Source organism: Sturnus vulgaris, chromosome 22 (assembly GCF_052056855.1).
Source record: "Sturnus vulgaris isolate bStuVul1 chromosome 22, bStuVul1.hap1, whole genome shotgun sequence".
In the NCBI taxonomy this organism is placed as follows: domain Eukaryota; kingdom Metazoa; phylum Chordata; class Aves; order Passeriformes; family Sturnidae; genus Sturnus; species Sturnus vulgaris.
This window is the reverse complement of record NC_142264.1, coordinates 269939-286834: the sequence shown is the minus strand read 5'-3', so window position 1 is coordinate 286834 and position 16896 is coordinate 269939. Positions and strand designations below refer to the sequence as shown.

The 16896-nt window shown below is 45.4% G+C and overlaps 1 protein-coding gene across 2 annotated transcripts in view; it reads left to right on the top strand.

The window, feature by feature from the left end:
- The window catches only part of LMX1B (LIM homeobox transcription factor 1 beta), an 82034-nt gene extending 66536 nt beyond the window's left edge, over positions 1–15498 (top strand). The window contains exons 3-8 of one of the 2 annotated variants that reach the window (XM_014880013.2): positions 7453–7685; positions 10621–10799; positions 11177–11254; positions 11617–11683; positions 12464–12604; positions 14208–15498. In XM_014880013.2, the coding sequence (XP_014735499.1) occupies positions 7453–7685; positions 10621–10799; positions 11177–11254; positions 11617–11683; positions 12464–12604; positions 14208–14365 (856 nt within the window). In that variant the 3' untranslated portion in view covers positions 14366–15498. Of the gene's footprint in view, positions 1–7452; positions 7686–10620; positions 10800–11176; positions 11255–11616; positions 11684–12463; positions 12626–14207 lie in introns of both variants that reach the window. The other variant, XM_014880012.2, reaches the window with a different exon arrangement.
- The last annotated feature ends 1398 nt before the right edge of the window (positions 15499–16896 follow it).

The following is a 16896-nucleotide window of genomic DNA, read 5'->3' as shown; positions in this document are numbered from 1 at the left end:
CCCCTCCTGGCCCTGCTGCACTGACTCCTCGCCTGGCTCAGCCAGCTCGTCCCTGCCTGCAAGGCTTTTCCTGTACGAGGTCAGACGCTGTATTTTGCTCCTAATCCCCTTTGCTCTACTGACAAAACACAGCCTAATTTTGCAAATATTCGAATATTTCCATCTCAGTGAAAGAAGCAGAAATTTTCGTTCAGTGTAAAATTTGTCACAATACAAATAGAGTTTAAAAAGGAGCCAGTGCCACATCTAACAGCAAATCTCTCTGAATGCCTTTCCTGCACCCCACTGCTTTATATACAGGGGAGGCAGAGAGATATAATAGATGAAACATTTTGTTTATGAAGTGTCTATGTTTTGTTTTATTTCACATGTTTTTGCAATATAGATAACAGATTACACCACAGAGCTTTCATTGCCTTGTGCTATAAAGATACTATAAAGCCTTTCTGGGTATTAATAATAGATTGTGTTGATGAGTTTGGAGAAGCTGGCAATAGACCCCCCACTGCAAAGACATTAACACCACAGGACTAAGGTATCTTTCCCTTGCAAATCAGTTGCTAAATTGGCTGTGCTGATGAGTTTGGGCACAAGCTCTCCACCAGCATCACTGCAGCAGGCACAGGAAGTGATTTTGTTTTATACTGGCAAATAACGTTTCTTCCTCTTGACGTTCTGAGTGCGAGGAAAGCCTTGTGTAAATTTTTTCCCTAAGTCATTCTTGCCAGTCAAGAAATAACTTAGAAATTACATTTGAATTGCTTTGACACGATTATTTTTTTCTGTAAAAGTGAAGACTGGGCCAGTGAATCACAACAGTACAATTTCCCTGCTTATGGGGCCTTTAGGGTGAAATCTCATATAAAAATTGCATTAGAAGACTTTCCCTGTGTTGTTGGTGATGTAAATTCAGTGTGCCATTGAGTGAACATGAAGGATAAGATGTCTGTCAGAGCAGAGACTGGAGCTGTTCCACTTCATCCACTGGATACTGGCGAGGGCACAAAGGGAGAACATGAAGGTGGATTTAATTTAATTTGTGTAAATAACTCAATAAAAATCCAAAGGGGGGAAAAAAAAAGGAGTGCCCAGTTTGTTTTGGTGACCACTGTCCCCCCAGTTAGGCAGAGCTGTGGCAGAAGCACAGGTGCCCCAACAAATACAATGCTTTTATATCCCATTGGTGTGATTTGGAGAATGCAAAAACACAGCAGCAGAAGCCCCTTTAGCCTCTTTGAAACTCATGGACAAAAATAACATTATTTCATAAATGTTTGTACTGCCTAGAAATATAATTCTAACAAAATCATCGTATTTTGTTAATTCATTAAGTCTTCTTAATTGCAGCCCCAGCTTTATCAATTAAATTGGTGCCCTTAACTTTTATAACAGTTTCTGTTCTACAGAAAAGATTAGGAGAAAATTGCAGCCATAATCTGTACAGTGGAATTGCTGTGCTATAAAGAGGAATGGGAGTAGCTGAGAAGAGCAATTGGATTCCCAAAGGTGGAGCACAGTACAGCAATATCAGTGACTTTGTAAATGAAAAATTGTTTTAATTCCCTTCTAACAGCAATAATTCTATTCTTCATAAATTTTTCCATCAAAGTGTTGTATGGAAAAATGCTATAAAATAGAACAGCATGGCAGTGATGGAAGACAGTTGAACAAAGTGGTCAATTAGGGGATGAAAATTAAGCAAAGAGAAGAATTCATTCTGTCACATTCTGCTCAAAGCGAGAAACTGCTCTGCACTTTGCATTTTATGTTGTACTTTATAGTTAAGGGAGATGTAACTATTTAGGTCATTCTGGTCCCACTTGAGCAAGTTGCATTAGGCTGTAAGCTTTCAATTCCGTGTGTCTTTGTGCTTTTGTCTGAGCATGCCAGTTGTACCCGAGCTGCCAGTGCCCAGGGGATTGAGGTGGCAGTGGCACAGTGACAATGTTGGGGCACACAGGGACAGTGGGTGCTGGTGGCTCTGACAGTGCCCAGGGCCAGAGTCCCTCCAGCCCCACAGAAGATTTGGCACAGGATAAAATGTGCTCCCTGTGGCTATTTTAGCCATCAGCTTGTCTTGGCAGGGCAGTAGAGCACTCCTCACGGAAACACTGGTGAAATATTTCCATGAAGAAAAAGTCACTCATTTCCAGATAGGCAATATGTGATTTGTGAGCCTAAATGCACGTTGTGAAGCACAGATTTAACACAAGCTTTCACCAGTAGCTGATGTCCATACTACTGCACCTGTGGATAGAGGGTTAATAAATATTTTCCTCAGTTCTCCTGAAGAAGAAAAAGGTTTCTTTGTTTTAGTTTCTCTCTAAATATTGCAGGGTTTTTTTTTCTAGAAACTTTTAAATTTTGCACATTATATTACTACTTGATGAAAGGGAATTATCTTTCTTATACTGAAGTTTCAGTTATGAAATTTGGTTTAATAAACTATGTAATTATTTCTTCTGCAGGGAAAATATTTTAAATTGATTATTTCTTTTTAAAGGAGGTGGGGGATTTCAAATCATAAATTTATAATACTCCTGTTCTGCTTTACTGCATTCAGGACGTTTTGTATATTCTGAATTGAGTGCAACCAAGCAATAGTTTTTCCACTTTATAAGCACCCATGAACTGTAAGACGCTACAAAAAATATTCAAGTCCTGTGGTGGAAAAACCCCACGAATACTGTTTTTCCAATCCTATGTCATCTAAAGAAAGAAATATCAAAATTTATCCCAAAGAACAAGGAACAGATATCTTTCATTAGTAATTTAATTTCTTCTCTTAATAAGACTCAGTTGTGTGAAAAACCTGCTGCATTTTGCTCTAGCTGTTCCCTGTTTGACAGCACAGGAGAGTGGAGCAAACTCCCAGCACCAGAGCAGGCCAGCAGGGATGTCCCAGCTGTGGGCAGAGGGGACACATCACACACAGAGACTGCACCAAGAGTGCTCACAAAGACTGTGGCCACTGCCTTTGGGTACTCGTTAAACAAAGAAAAGCCAGGTATCTGCTGTGCTTGCTGCAGCACATCATGTCAGAGTAACACAGAAAGGGAAATGACTGAAGGTCTCTGATAGGTAGGAAGCAGCATCTGTCCTCTTGCATACATCAAACACAGCTTAATAACTTCCTATTTACTGCTTCATGGCAGAGGCCCAGTAAATAAACAACCTGACTGAATTAGTCTGTTTTTCTACCTTTGTCCTCTCACAAACCTCTTGAACCACGCTTAATGTGAATGGCAAATTTCACACTGCACATGGACATCTCTCAGCACAGATTAAATTAGTTATAATAAAACAATTAAAATCTATTTGCCCACAGAGAGGAGGAAATTAAGGACCTGGCTGAGCCCTAGAAAGGTAAAGGGTGGGTTGTCAGGGCACCAGGAGAGTAAACAGCAGAGCTGTGATTCTCAGGAGCAGAGCAGGGTCAAACTTACTGCGAGATAACTGCTCGGGATATCGTAAATCAGGGCTGCACGTTGCACTCCAGATGGCTGTGCCATGCAGGAAGGCACAGTGGATCATGGAACTCTGGTTCTTTCTAAGGATTACTGATCCAGCCTGCCTTCACAGGGATATCCTAACAAATAAAATCTTTATGGCCTCTTCCGCTGGTGAACATTTTCTTCTACTGGTTAAAGTCAGGACGTCTTAGCATTTGCATTGCCCCTGATACATATGCAAAATTAATTTAGGTTCACACAGTTTTCGCTGGTAAAGACTTTTTGATTATCTAGTACTGTAAAGTTCCTCCACAGCACTTATTGTAAATACTCTGATGGACAGACAGGCCATTGTTCTGAGCTTTAGCTTGGCTGAGTCCCCCAAGTGTTCCAGGCATAGAGGCAAACACACTTAAAAACTCCTAAACCTATTGAGTTGTCTTTCAAAATTGTCCAGGCAACAGAATTTATTTATAAAACTCCACAATCATTGATTCAAAACAAGGTTTTCTTGTTCTGCTTTTCTTCTTTGTCCTCTTTGAACAGTTTTCTCTGGAATGTTTTCGTTGTGCTTAGGAGTCGGAGATTTCCTGCGGCTTCTAATAAAGGCATTTGATTTCCACTCTCCACACACTTTAACACATCCAAGGATTTTGAGGTTTGACATTAGCTTAAGAGAGCTGGAGATAATCAGCCAAGGAAGTAAAATGCCAGAGTTATGCAAATTATTTGCAAAATGTATAGAAAGAAAAAAAAAAAAAAAGAAAAAAATCCTTTACATGTGGTTGGTGTGGGACAGAGTCTTTGTCTCAGCACAGAATATCTGTATGCTCCCCTTCAAATTTATGGCTTTGATTGAAACCTGTACAGGGGTGATCTGTAAAGTATTCCTGCTATCCTACACTTCCCAACAGGTTTATTACCATTCGTTTATAAAATGAACAGTCTAACGAGCAGTGGTTTAGATCACAGCTATCAAAGTCTGGTCATTTGTCAAGATTAGTTTCCTGTTGTGAGATTGCCTTGTGCAAAAAGAGTGCATAACCTTGTGTTCCTCTTGGGAAGCTGAAAAAATACCTATAAACACCCTATAAGATAGGTTTAATGAAAATTTTATAATCTCAGAATTCAACCCAACACGCTGCTCTGTGTGTGTGTGTTTGTGTGAATGTGTGTTATAATACCGAGTACCTGTGTACAGGGGAGGGAATTTTCTTGACAAGAGTTAAATTCAGGATATGAAGTCCGTGCAGTATTGTCAGGGCAATTTAATGTTCATTTGAATGAGTTAATGTACACTGATGACAGTGTAATTCGTTATAGCTAAAAGGCTGCCTTGGGAAGCGCTGTTGCAAAAGCACCATCTTTACAGGAATAGTCGGTTGCCAGTAAATAACACAAAGTATTTTCTGTTCACGTGAGATATATTTATTTTGAAGAAAAAGATATAATCCAAGCAGTCACTAAGGCAGTAGGACAGCAAAGGTGCAGGTCAGGGAAACAACATGCTCCACAGGACAAGGATGTGTTATCTTCGCGTCCCTGTTTGAGGGAAGGTGCAGCGGGTTTATGCTTTCCTGGGCTTTTCTTCTTGAAATTGTCCGTAAGCGGAGTTGGGTTTGTGTTTTCACTGGTGGCGCGGGACGTGTGTGCGCTTTGCCTGCGAGAGGCCGGAGGGAGCCGCAGCCCATCCTGGAGCGGCCCCGCAGCGCCCGCGGCTCGGGCCGAGCAGCCAGGGGAGAGCCCCCGTCCTGGGGAGCCGGGACAGCCAGGGGGTCCCTGACACCCACCGGAACCTGGGCACGCCGGGGGGGTCCCTGGCACCCACCGGAACCTGGGCACGCCAGGGGGGTCCCTGGCACCCACCGGAACCGGCCCGGATCGCTGAGCCCGGGGGAACCGGAGCCCCGCGCTCCTGCCCGCTCCCGGTGCGGCCCCGGGCACCGACACAGAGCGGGGAAATGGGGCACAGAGAGGGGAAATGGGGCACAGAGAGGGGAATAATGGGGCACAGAGAGGAGAAATGGGGCACAGAGAGGGAATAATGGGGCACAGAGAGGGGAATAATGGGGCACAGAGAGGGGAAATGGGGCACAGAGAGGGGAAATGGGGCACAGAGAGGGAATAATGGGGCACAGAGAGGGGAAATGGGGCACAGAGAGGGGAAATGGGGCACAGAGAGGGAATAATGGGGCACAGAGAGGGGAAATGGGGCACAGAGAGGGAATAATGGGGCACAGAGAGGGGAATAATGGGGCACAGAGCCTTCACACCGGCTCTGCCACTCCTGAGCTCTCCAGGTGTGCCCTGTCCTGAGGGCATCCCTCGAACAGACAGGCCAGGCTTGGGTAAATGACTCAAATAAGTTTAAGCAGTTAAACAGAAATAACTATTTCTGTGCATTTTTTTTTTTTCCAATCCTCATTGTGTGTTAATCCTTTCGGATATAAAATCGTTTAGAGATAAAAATATTTTCTGTTTAGGAATTTGCTGGCTAAAGCATTGTAAGGGAAAACCTTGCAGACAAAGCAAACGGAGTGCATGGAATAAACCGTCCTGTTCATGGCAGTGCCCGGGCTCCCGGGTGGCATCAGTTTTCTTTTGATAGATTTAATTCCTTACATACCTGAAAAGGAGCCACTCAGCCCACCTTGCAGCGCTGTTACCCTGAGGTTGTGGCCGTGCCAAGGTGTGCACTGAGCCAGGTGCGGCCACCCCCAGGCACAGCTGGAGCAGCCCCGTTCCCGTCCCTCTGTCATTCTCTGGGTGCCGTGTGCATCCGTATTGACATTTGCTTTTCCCTCCTGCCCACTCTGACTCCAGCCCTTTCCCAGGGCTCGTGCTGCCATTTTCCTGCACTTCTCAGCTCAGACAAAATGGAGGCTCTGGAGGAATGAATAACTACCACGGCCTTAGCCTTCTAAAATCACAGAGAATTGCCTTTTTGTGAAAAATTATATTTTTGATGATAGAAAAAAGTCAGCGTACCCCATGCTAAAAGGCAGAATCTAATTTTATTTTCTGTGAGCACACTGGTGCAGTGGTGTTCATTTCCTTGCTGAAATGTAAATGTTCATGCACCTTGCTCTATGATGTATTGCCATAAAAGACAGTGAATTTCAAATCACCAGCACACCATGTGACACAGGGATGTAACAGCAATTTGTCTTTATTTGAGGCAGCCCTTTTCTGAAATCTCACTTAGGGAGATTCCCAGTTGCCATTAGAAAAGCAAAATAAAATTAATCTAAATAATTCTAACTTAAGCCTAGAAAATTAATGATGGATGAAAGACAGGCTTTATAGAGCATTAATAAGAACTAGTCTGGATACAGTGTGTGTTCTAGGGTCTGTGATTATACTGGTAATTTGACAGATTGTATCACTGCCTATCTCTGCCAAAGGATGTTTCACACCATTTAAAATGCACAGTACTTCCTTCAGAGACAGGTTGTTCTGGAATAACTCAACATCCAAAGAAAAGCTGTGTTATTTCACTCCTCCCTTTATTGATTGCATGTGTACAATCATGTGTGTATGTGCACGTGCTGACTCTGCCTCAGCAAAAGCACAAAGTTTTCCTGGTCATTTCTGTGTTTATCAGCCTCCTCAGAGACAGACAATACCAAAAATGGAAAGTCATGAAATCTGTTCAGAATAGGGCTCAAGTGCTGAAACCAGAGACCCTGTATAAAACAAAGCTGGTCCTTCCTCTAAAAGGTGAATGAAAATACATTTGGGCTTAAGCAATTAACAACTTTGGGAGCTCCCTTTTGTTTCTCATTTTGAAAAGGAAAAAAACTACAGAAATAAGGCCAGATCGGAGCCCTTGTCCAGGAAGGGTGATTTAGGGAATCTCAAGACCAAAGGGACTGAGCAGATCTCACGCCGATGCTGTCGCGGCGAGGCTCGGGCCGGGCTGATGAGCGCGGACACTGCTGCGAGCAGGGCCGGGCAGGGACGATGGGGCTGCCCTGACTGTGCTGCCTCTTCCTTGCAGGCTCTTCGCTGCCAAGTGCAGCGGCTGCATGGAGAAGATCGCCCCGACGGAGTTCGTGATGCGCGCCCTGGAGTGCGTGTACCACCTGAGCTGCTTCTGCTGCTGCGTGTGCGAGCGCCAGCTCAGGAAAGGCGACGAGTTTGTCCTCAAGGAAGGGCAGCTGCTCTGCAAAAGTGACTATGAGAAAGAGAAAGACTTGTTGAGCTCGGTCAGCCCAGACGACTCAGACTCAGGTGAGCTTTTCCCACACCTGCTCTGACTGGAAAGGCTGCATAAGTCTGTAGAGCTTTCCTATAGAAAAGTGCACCCATGTTCACATCCACGTCATCTATATGCATGTGCCACCTATGCAAATGTGCAGGCACAGCTGAAAATATTCCTACTGGCAGTCTGCTTTCCCTAACCTGACTCCCTTCCTTAACTTCCTGCTTAGTAAAAGACTAAATCTTTTTTCTTTCCTCGAAGTGTTTTTCTGTAAGATCATAAAGCATGAATCAGACTGACTTTAGCTACCCAAGTTCTCACTCAGTGTGCTGTTCTCCATAGGCATTCTTCCATCCACTTAACATATTTTTCAGGGGATCTTCTCCACATACAATTTCAGCACTAAGCTAGGAAAACGGGCACAGCAGTAATATGATTTTTGAGAGAAATCTCTCTGCCAATTACAAATAGTACCTTTAAGAAGGATTGCAAGTGCAACTCAGAAGTACTGAAGGGAACCTGAAAGTAACTGAGATGTGGGTTAGTGCCACCATAATCTCACACTTGTTTCCCAAGAAAATATGTAAGAAAATCAACTGCTCACTCACTGCTCACTGCTCACACACTGCTCACTGTTCACACACTGCTCACTGCTCACACACTGCTCACACACTGCTCACACACTGCTCACTGCTCACACACTGCTCACACACTGCTCACACACTGCTCACTGCTCACACACTGCTCACACACTGCTCACACACTGCTCACTGCTCACACACTGCTCACACACTGCTCACACACTGCTCACACACTGCTCACTGCTCACACACTGCTCACACACTGCTCACACACTGCTCACACACTGCTCACTGCTCACACACTGCTCACTGCTCACACACTGCTCACACACTGCTCACACACTGCTCACTGCTCACACACTGCTCACTCACTGCTCACTGCTCACACACTGCTCACACACTGCTCACTGTTCACACACTGCTCACACACTGCTCACACACTGCTCACACACTGCTCACACACTGCTCACTCACTGCTCACACACTGCTCACTCACTGCTCACTGCTCACTCACTGCTCACTCATTGCTCACTCACTGCTCACACACTGCTCACTGCTCACACACTGCTCACACACTGCTCACTCACTGCTCACTCACTGCTCACTCACTGCTCACACACTGCTCACTCACTGCTCATTCACTGCTCACACACTGCTCACTCACTGCTCATTCACTGCTCACTCACTGCTCACTCACTGCTCATTCACTGCTCACTCACTGCTCACACATTGCTCATTCACTGCTCACACACTGCTCACTCACTGCTCACTCACTGCTCACTCACTGCTCCCCGTGTCCTCACTCAGTGAGGAGCTGCCTTTGGCACCAGCCCAGATCAGGGTTGGGCTCCTCCTCGCACCACATCTGCCTTGTGATCTGCACTGAGCAGCTACCACGGTAGCACAAACCAATCTTGGTTTCAATTTCATTTCCCTTTGGCACAAAGGGGAGTTTCTTACTCCTGGAGATGCTTTTTCCCCCTCATTATTGTCTGCTAGTCAAACCCAAACCTGAAAAACAAGCTGACAAATTAAACAAGTTCTTTGTCTCCCATTGTCTAACACAGTGAAAACACTGATCTCCCAGGGGTCTGTGTGAGAGCACACGATCTGCAAAGCCCTGGCTGAGAATGTGTGCTGCTTCAATCAAATATTTATCCACTGGACACAAAAGTAACTCTCCAATGAGCAGTATTAATCCTCACAAACCTTTCCTTAGAAATGGCATGCTGGAAAGTTAATAATGTCATGGTTATTAAAATGACTGAACTTCTCTTTAATCATTAGGCCAAAGATGCTTATTAAAGTAAAAGGTGATTAGACTGCTAGGTGCATAATAATCAGACCCTAAAACGAATTAAAGTCTAATTTGTTGATTCCCCAAATGTAGTCTTTCAGTATATAAAAAATTTCAGTGTGTTTCTTCGTGTTGAAGTCCCTATAATAATGTGATAGTGTCTTCTGGAAGAAAAATCAGTAGTCTGGTCAAATAAAATATGCTGAGTTGGAAAGCTGATTTTCTCAATAAAATGTGTATTTATCCCTCAACCTTTGCCACTGTGCCTGAGATTTCCCAGGACAATATACTAACACATGTAATATCACCAGATTGTATGAGTATTCAGAATTTAATTATAGAAAATACAAAGAATCTCTTTGGTCTACACAAGCACATAGAAACTTGTATGTATTTACTGAGAAAGAGAAGTTTGTGCTTGTACATACAGACACATTTTAATGCACAGAAGGAGATTACTAATATTTTCTGTGGGAAGTGGAAATGAGATGGCAAAGATCATATTTAATATTATTTCTGGAGCTTCAAAATATTCAAAACAGTATTCAATAACTAGAATCTGCACTGTATTTGGTTAGATGGGCTTTGAGATATTGTGTGATACTTGCTGGATGCTGTTTTGCTGCTGTAGCAGTGCAGGCAGTAGTACCTGTCTGCAGATAATGCTTCAGGAGAAGCTGGAGTTCAGCTGTGAAGGTAAAGGTGTTTATCTGGTGGTGAGATTGGAGCAGCTGAGCACAGGTGAGCACAGGTGAGCACAGGTGAGCACAGGTGAGCACAGGTGAGCAGGGACCAAGAGGTGCTGGAAGGGCACAAAGTCTCTCTGTGCCTGATTCCTGGAAATACTGAAGCCTATTCTGAGTTTCCATCCCGTGCTCTCAATTAAAAATTGAAAACATTTTTATGCTTTTGAGGCATTTGATTCAGGCAGAGCACACAGATCTAAGACATCTCTTCCTGCCCAGAGATGCTTAAGCTATTCAAATAACCATGAGACAATAGCTGAACCTTTTGACTGAAGAGCAGTTCTCAAACATCCTGTTTTCTTGCTGGAATAAGTGCAATTATATCTCCTTTTTTCACCAGTCAAAAGTGATGATGAAGATGGAGATGTCAAGCCCACCAAAGGCCAAGTAACCCAAGGAAAAGGAAGCGATGATGGGAAGGACCCGAGGAGACCTAAACGACCGAGGACAATTCTGACCACACAGCAGAGACGAGCGTTCAAAGCGTCCTTTGAAGTCTCTTCCAAGCCCTGCAGAAAGGTGGGTGCTTCAGCAGGGACCGAGCCAGCCCTGACACCAGGCCACAGCCCCAGACAGCCCTGCCCCTTCCTGGGGCAACACCAGTTCTCCTGGGGTGAGAGCAGAGCACTCTTTTTGCACAGAAGTCTTTTATGGGTAAAATTTAGTGTCATTTTCCCCAGCTCAGACTCTTTGTTCAGTAGTTTCAGAACTGGTAGCATCATCAGAGGCAGAGCTTGATAACGCCATACAGAAATATGATTACTTTCTAGAAGTAATTACATACATGCAATTTTTATTCTAAGTACAAATGTTCCTCCTAACAAAACTGATTCGTGTTTTTTGGGTTTTTTTTTTAACTTATGAAAAATTACATCATTAAGCATTTCCTCCTGCAGGTCAGAGAAACATTGGCAGCTGAAACAGGGCTCAGCGTGCGAGTCGTCCAGGTCTGGTTTCAAAACCAAAGAGCAAAGGTAGGCTGTTTGTCACACTCTCAAAGTGCAATGCAGGCTGTGCCTCAGCACGGGCTCTTGCCCTGGGTGCAGCTCTCACTGCAGCAGTCCCATGGCTGAGCTCTGCATCCACACCAGAAAGGCAACTCCCAAACACAGACATTAAATTCATATGCTCAAAGCAGCTCAGGGTTGGGAGAAAATTTTGCATGCAAATCTGAACTGGAAAGTGAAATGTTTAAGCTTAGAATTGAAACTGAACCCACAACAGTGTGTGCATAAATATAAACGGTCTGTGCTAACTGATGTTTGCAGAGAGTTCTGTAAGGAAACAAAATTGTTGCATTTGGAGCTATGAGATTGTTCTGTTCTGCTTTTTTCAGATGAAAAAGCTAGCACGAAGGCACCAACAGCAGCAGGAGCAGCAGAACTCGCAGCGACTAGGACAAGGTAGGGCATTTGTGAAAAAGCCGAGTGAGAGGGAAGGAATGTGTCTGGAAGTGCCATTGATGCTTTAGGACAGAGACCCAGGGCGCAGGCAGGTCTGTGGTGACCTGTGCTGTGCCATCACAAAGGTGTGCCTGAGTGCAGGTTACCCCAAGTCCTCCTGCTGGGATCAGACCCCGGGGGTGCTCACACAGAAGCTGTCACCTCGTTTCTGGTGGAAATGTGCCACATGGAGGTGTTTGCGCTGGAGGAAATCTCCCGGGGGCTTGCTCCAGACAGATCCTCCAGTTTGTTTTCTTCTGCAGTGAGGGGCTCGGTGCCCAGCTGGGAATCTGCACAGGCACCAGCAGCATTACTGCCCCAGCCAAGGCACGGAGAGCCCCTCCTGTGCCCCACAAGTGTCTGGACCTGGGGCAGGCACTGCACACAGGCACTGGGACTGCTCTGCTGCTCTCTGGGTACTCCAGCTCCCAAGACCTTGCAGCCTCAAATCCTCCACTTTACCCAGAGCAAAAAAGTTGGGACCAGAAGAAGTTAGAGAATAACTGGGCTGTCACACAGAGTGCACAGACTTTGGGAGGATAGGATCCAGGACCTAGAAGCTCCAGCAATTATGTAGTCAGAAATTACAAGTCTTTCAGCTTATTGCTCGAGGTTCTACGCTTGGACAAAATGAGGGAAGTTTGACTGACAGGATAGCCCTGACCGTTTGCTAGGGCTCATTGTTGCCACTGGTTCTGCCCTGCTCCCCAGCAGTGACTGTGCCTCCTCTTTGCTTTGCAGAAGTAATGTCCAACAGAATGGAAGGGATGATGACATCTTACACACCACTTGCACCACCACAGCAGCAGATTGTAGCAATGGAGCAGAGCAGTTATGGCACAGACCCATTTCAGCAGGGTCTTACACCTCCACAAATGCCAGGCGACCACATGAACCCCTATGGTAAGGCATGCCTCATTCTGCCCCATCCCAAGTAGCTGGGTCCGTGTGCTGGATCACACACCACAGGGGCAGCAGCTTTACTGGCTTTTAGAATATTTTTTCTGGGATTTGTACCAGGGAATTTGTACCAGTCAGTTTTATGTGTGTAGTTTCTTGTACACACAAGGGGGTAGAACAGAGCTCGTCTCAAGCTCTGGACACATTTCAAAACTATTTCACAGTATAATTCTGATAAATGATAAGCAAGCAACATCACCTCTCCAAGCTCCACTTTTTAAACACTGTCCAAGACACTGAAAAATAAACAGTACCAAATTCTAGCTCCCTCACAAATTTTTCCTTTTTTCTTAGAAGCTTTGAGGAAAAAGTGCCTTCAATAAAGAGAAGTAATCTATTCATTACAAAATGAATAAGCAGCCCTGTAAGACCACTCAGATTGGATGCATGGATTTGTTAAAGAACAGTTCTTGAGCTACTAAGAGATGGGTTACCACAGGACATTTCACCTGCATAGTTTTATTCTCTGTCCCAAATCAAGATGACGGTTTGCTTTCACCATTGCTTGACCACACATCAAATGCATTACAAGCACTAAATGCTCAGTTATTGATTCTGGACAATTGCAGTGTGGCATTTAAAAAGAATGTCAGAGGATTTTTCAGACTGTGATTCTCTGGCCTGTTTCAGACTCCTTTCTGCTGACCAGGAGCACTTCACTGTAGAGGCTCAATGCTCATCACTGTCCTGAGCACAGCGTGCACAGGCCAACGGGAAATTGCTTTGGGTCTGTGTCATTGCTTTTGCCACTGGGACAAGTCCTTGGTGCACACCAGGAAGTTTGGGAGTCCTGTAAGGAGCTGAGGACATATGAAGTGCCATTAGGTGGCTTGTGATTTTGTTGGTTGGCTTGGCTTTCTGAGTAAAACTCCTTGGGAAGCAGGTTCTGGGCTCCAAAAGGGTGCAGGGGATGGCACAAAGCCCTTCTGGATGAGTGTGTGAGGAAAGAGAACCAGACTAACACTTTCACAGAGCCCCCAGGACGTGAGCTAGAGCTTTCTCTGGTACCAACCAGTGTTGAAGTAAGCCGAAATCCTAGTTACTAAGGGAAATAAAAGGTGCTGTTCCAAACCAGCCCTAAAAGAGTGGAATTTTCTGAAAGGAGAGCATGTTTACAACTGTAGCTCAGTTGAAGCCAGGGAGGCTGGGTCTCTTCCTGGGTCCTGTCACACTGGTAGAACTCTGACCTTGTGTGCATATGAAGACCCGTGTGATGCTGTCTCTTAGACCATGCTTCCCTGTCCTGGGCACTCGATGTCTGGTCCCACCCTGCCTGGCAGTCCCGGTGCTCCCAGGAGTGCCAGAGCCCGTGGAGCAGCTGTGACTGAAATGGAAAGGAAATCCTGGCAGGTTTGGGTGCAGTGCTGCCTGCTGACCCCTGCGGGTTGGTTTCAAGCTCTCGTCCCTGTAGGTGAGACCCCGAGAGCCGCAGTCCATGAGCTGTGAGCACAGGAGCAGCAGTGTGGTGTGTGCTGTCCTCCCCTGGCTGCCAGCACCCAGCCTAACGTGTGCGTTTCATTTGCAGGAAACGACTCCATTTTTCATGATATCGACAGTGATACCTCTTTAACTAGCTTGAGCGACTGTTTTCTTGCCTCTTCCGAAGTTAACTCCATGCAGGCTAGAGTAGGAAATCCCATTGACAGGCTGTACTCTATGCAGAGCTCCTATTTCGCCTCATGAAAATAAAGGAAAATAACAGCCGGCGTGTGTGTAGCCAGTGACTTTTCCAGTGCAGACTCTACAGCCATATGTTGCCCAGCTCTTCCTTCACAGTGACTCTGCTGCCTCTGGACTGCAAAGAGCGTTTTTTTTAGGAAGACTGTCTCTGTTTGCATATATGTGTATGTATGTGTACACATTTTAATACCTACATACATACATATATAGAGAGACAAAACACATCCACCCGTCCCATACCCTTGATTCCCAGCTGGCGCCAGACCACGAGACAAGCACGGAAGGAACAGAAGAACCTGCTCATCCTCAGCCTTTGATCTGGTTTGGTTTGAGTTCATCATCTTAAAGGAAATGGATTTTGTGGAAAGCTAGACCTTTTCCTCCTCTCTCTCCTCCTTTCTTTTGGATGTCTAAACTTTTTTTTTTAGCCACTGATATTGACATCAGTCAACCATATGACAAATAAATCAAAGAAACTGGAGATTCCTCCTTTTCTTACTGCATGATTCATACTATGTTGTGGATAAATTGCCATTTGAACTGTGAGAAGTTAATGTAAATGTGACGTTCAACATTTGTTTCCTTTCTACACTTTTTCTACATAACCTAGATCTGCTCATTAGTTTATAGCCCTTATGCATATAATACTGAGGAAACTGGTTAACAGTATTTGTGGAGAAAGCCAGTGATTTCAGAGTAAGAAAGGTCTATGACCCCGGAGAGGAGATGCATGTTAGGGGCAGAGGCATTTAGGTTAGTATTGATCTTAAATAATTAAAACTAAAGGTGCTTACAAGACAGGTTTATTTAATTTTTTTCTGAAGTGTGAGATTAAAACATTTACATTTGTTTGTAAGTATTGCAGTGCCAAATTTCAAGTCTAGACCATGATTGGCAAACAAGTGTTTTTCATTCTGTTCTGTTTATTTGTTTTGCATGAGGCATAAATGTGCTGTTCTCTATTGTCCATCTGGAATAATTAAGCACTCCTTTAGTTACCTTGCCTCAGCAAGAATCAAGGATACACAGTTCTAGCCTGAAACACCAGAAGTCCTGAAATGTGCACCAGCCAGGAGCAGGAGACTATGAAAGAAATTATGATGGGAAGTTCAGGTATGTTGAGCTGAAATGTTACCACGGCCTGCAAATCCCCCAGTGCCAGCCCTGCTGAATGTGGTGCCAGCCCTGCTGAATTTGGTACCAGCCCTGCTGGTTCTGGTGGCTCTGGTGCCAGCCCTGCTGGCTCTGGTGGCTTTGGTACCAGCCCTGCTGGCTCTGGTGGCTCTGTGCCAGCCCTGCCAGCTGAGGGATCAGTGAAGTGCTGCAAGAACAGGTACACCAACAGCAGGGATGGCCCAGCTGAACTCCATGCTGAAGCTGGAGCATATGTCATACAGATTTTTGTAGGGCATAGAGTATCATAAATAATATTAGTATAGCTATAAATATTGCCTGGTGATAAATATAATGTGGAGAAACAGACAAGTACAGTCATGGCTCTCAGTTCAGAAAACTTCACGGGGAATATTTGCCAGGGTAATATCAGTAATTATAGGGTGTGTTCAAAATAGAGCTCATGGGGAAAGATTGGCAGGATAGGCACTTTCTTAAATAAATACCTTTAATATATTGACCATAATAGCTGAAAAACAAGTCCAAAGCTGTGGTTAATCTAACTCCTCCAGGCTGAGGACTGGTACCAGGCCAGCAGGGCAGGGTCCCTGTGGGTGTCCCATGGAGGGGGGACAGAGCAGGACCCCGGTGGCCTCAGCCCCGGGGAGCCCTGCTGGGAGCCCCCCATCACTGATGGACCCGCATTGTGCAGCCCCTCCTCGGGGCTGGGAAGGACAGGGTGAGGGCTCCCAGGGGAAAATACCATTTCCCCCCAGCATGGAAGTGTGCACTGAGCAAGCTGGAGGTTTCTTGAGAAAGCCAAGATTTATCTGCAGGGTAAGTGCACAGCTTGTCACTCCAGAGATGACGAGAGCACCATGGATGAGGCTCTAGGTGTGTGTGTGTGTGTCAGTGTGTCAGTGTGTCTGTGTGTCTGTGTGTCTGTGTGTCAGTGTGTCAGTGTGTCTGTGTGTCTGTGTGTCAGTGTGTCTGTGTGTCTGTGTGTCTGTGTGTCTGTGTGTCTGTGTGTCAGTGTGTCTGTGTGTCTGTGTGTCTGTGGGTCAGTGTGTCAGTGTGTGTGTCTGTGTGTGTGTGCACGTGTGTGTGTGTCTATGTGTCTGTCTATGCGTCTATGTGTCTTTCTGTGTCCCTATGTGTGTCTGTCCGTGTGTCTGTCTGTCCATGTATGTGTCTGTGTCCATGTGCCTGTCTGTCTGTGTCTGTGTGTCCATGTGTCTGTCTGTGTCTGTCTGTCCGTGCCTATCTGTGTGTCTATGTGTCTGTGTGTATGTGCCTATCTGTCCGTGTCTGTGTGTGTCTGTGTGTGTCTGTGTGTGTCTGTGTGTGTCTGTGTGTGTCTGTGTGTCCGTGTGTGTGTCCGTGTGTCGTGCAGGGGCAGAGCTCAGTCCAGGGGCCGCTGT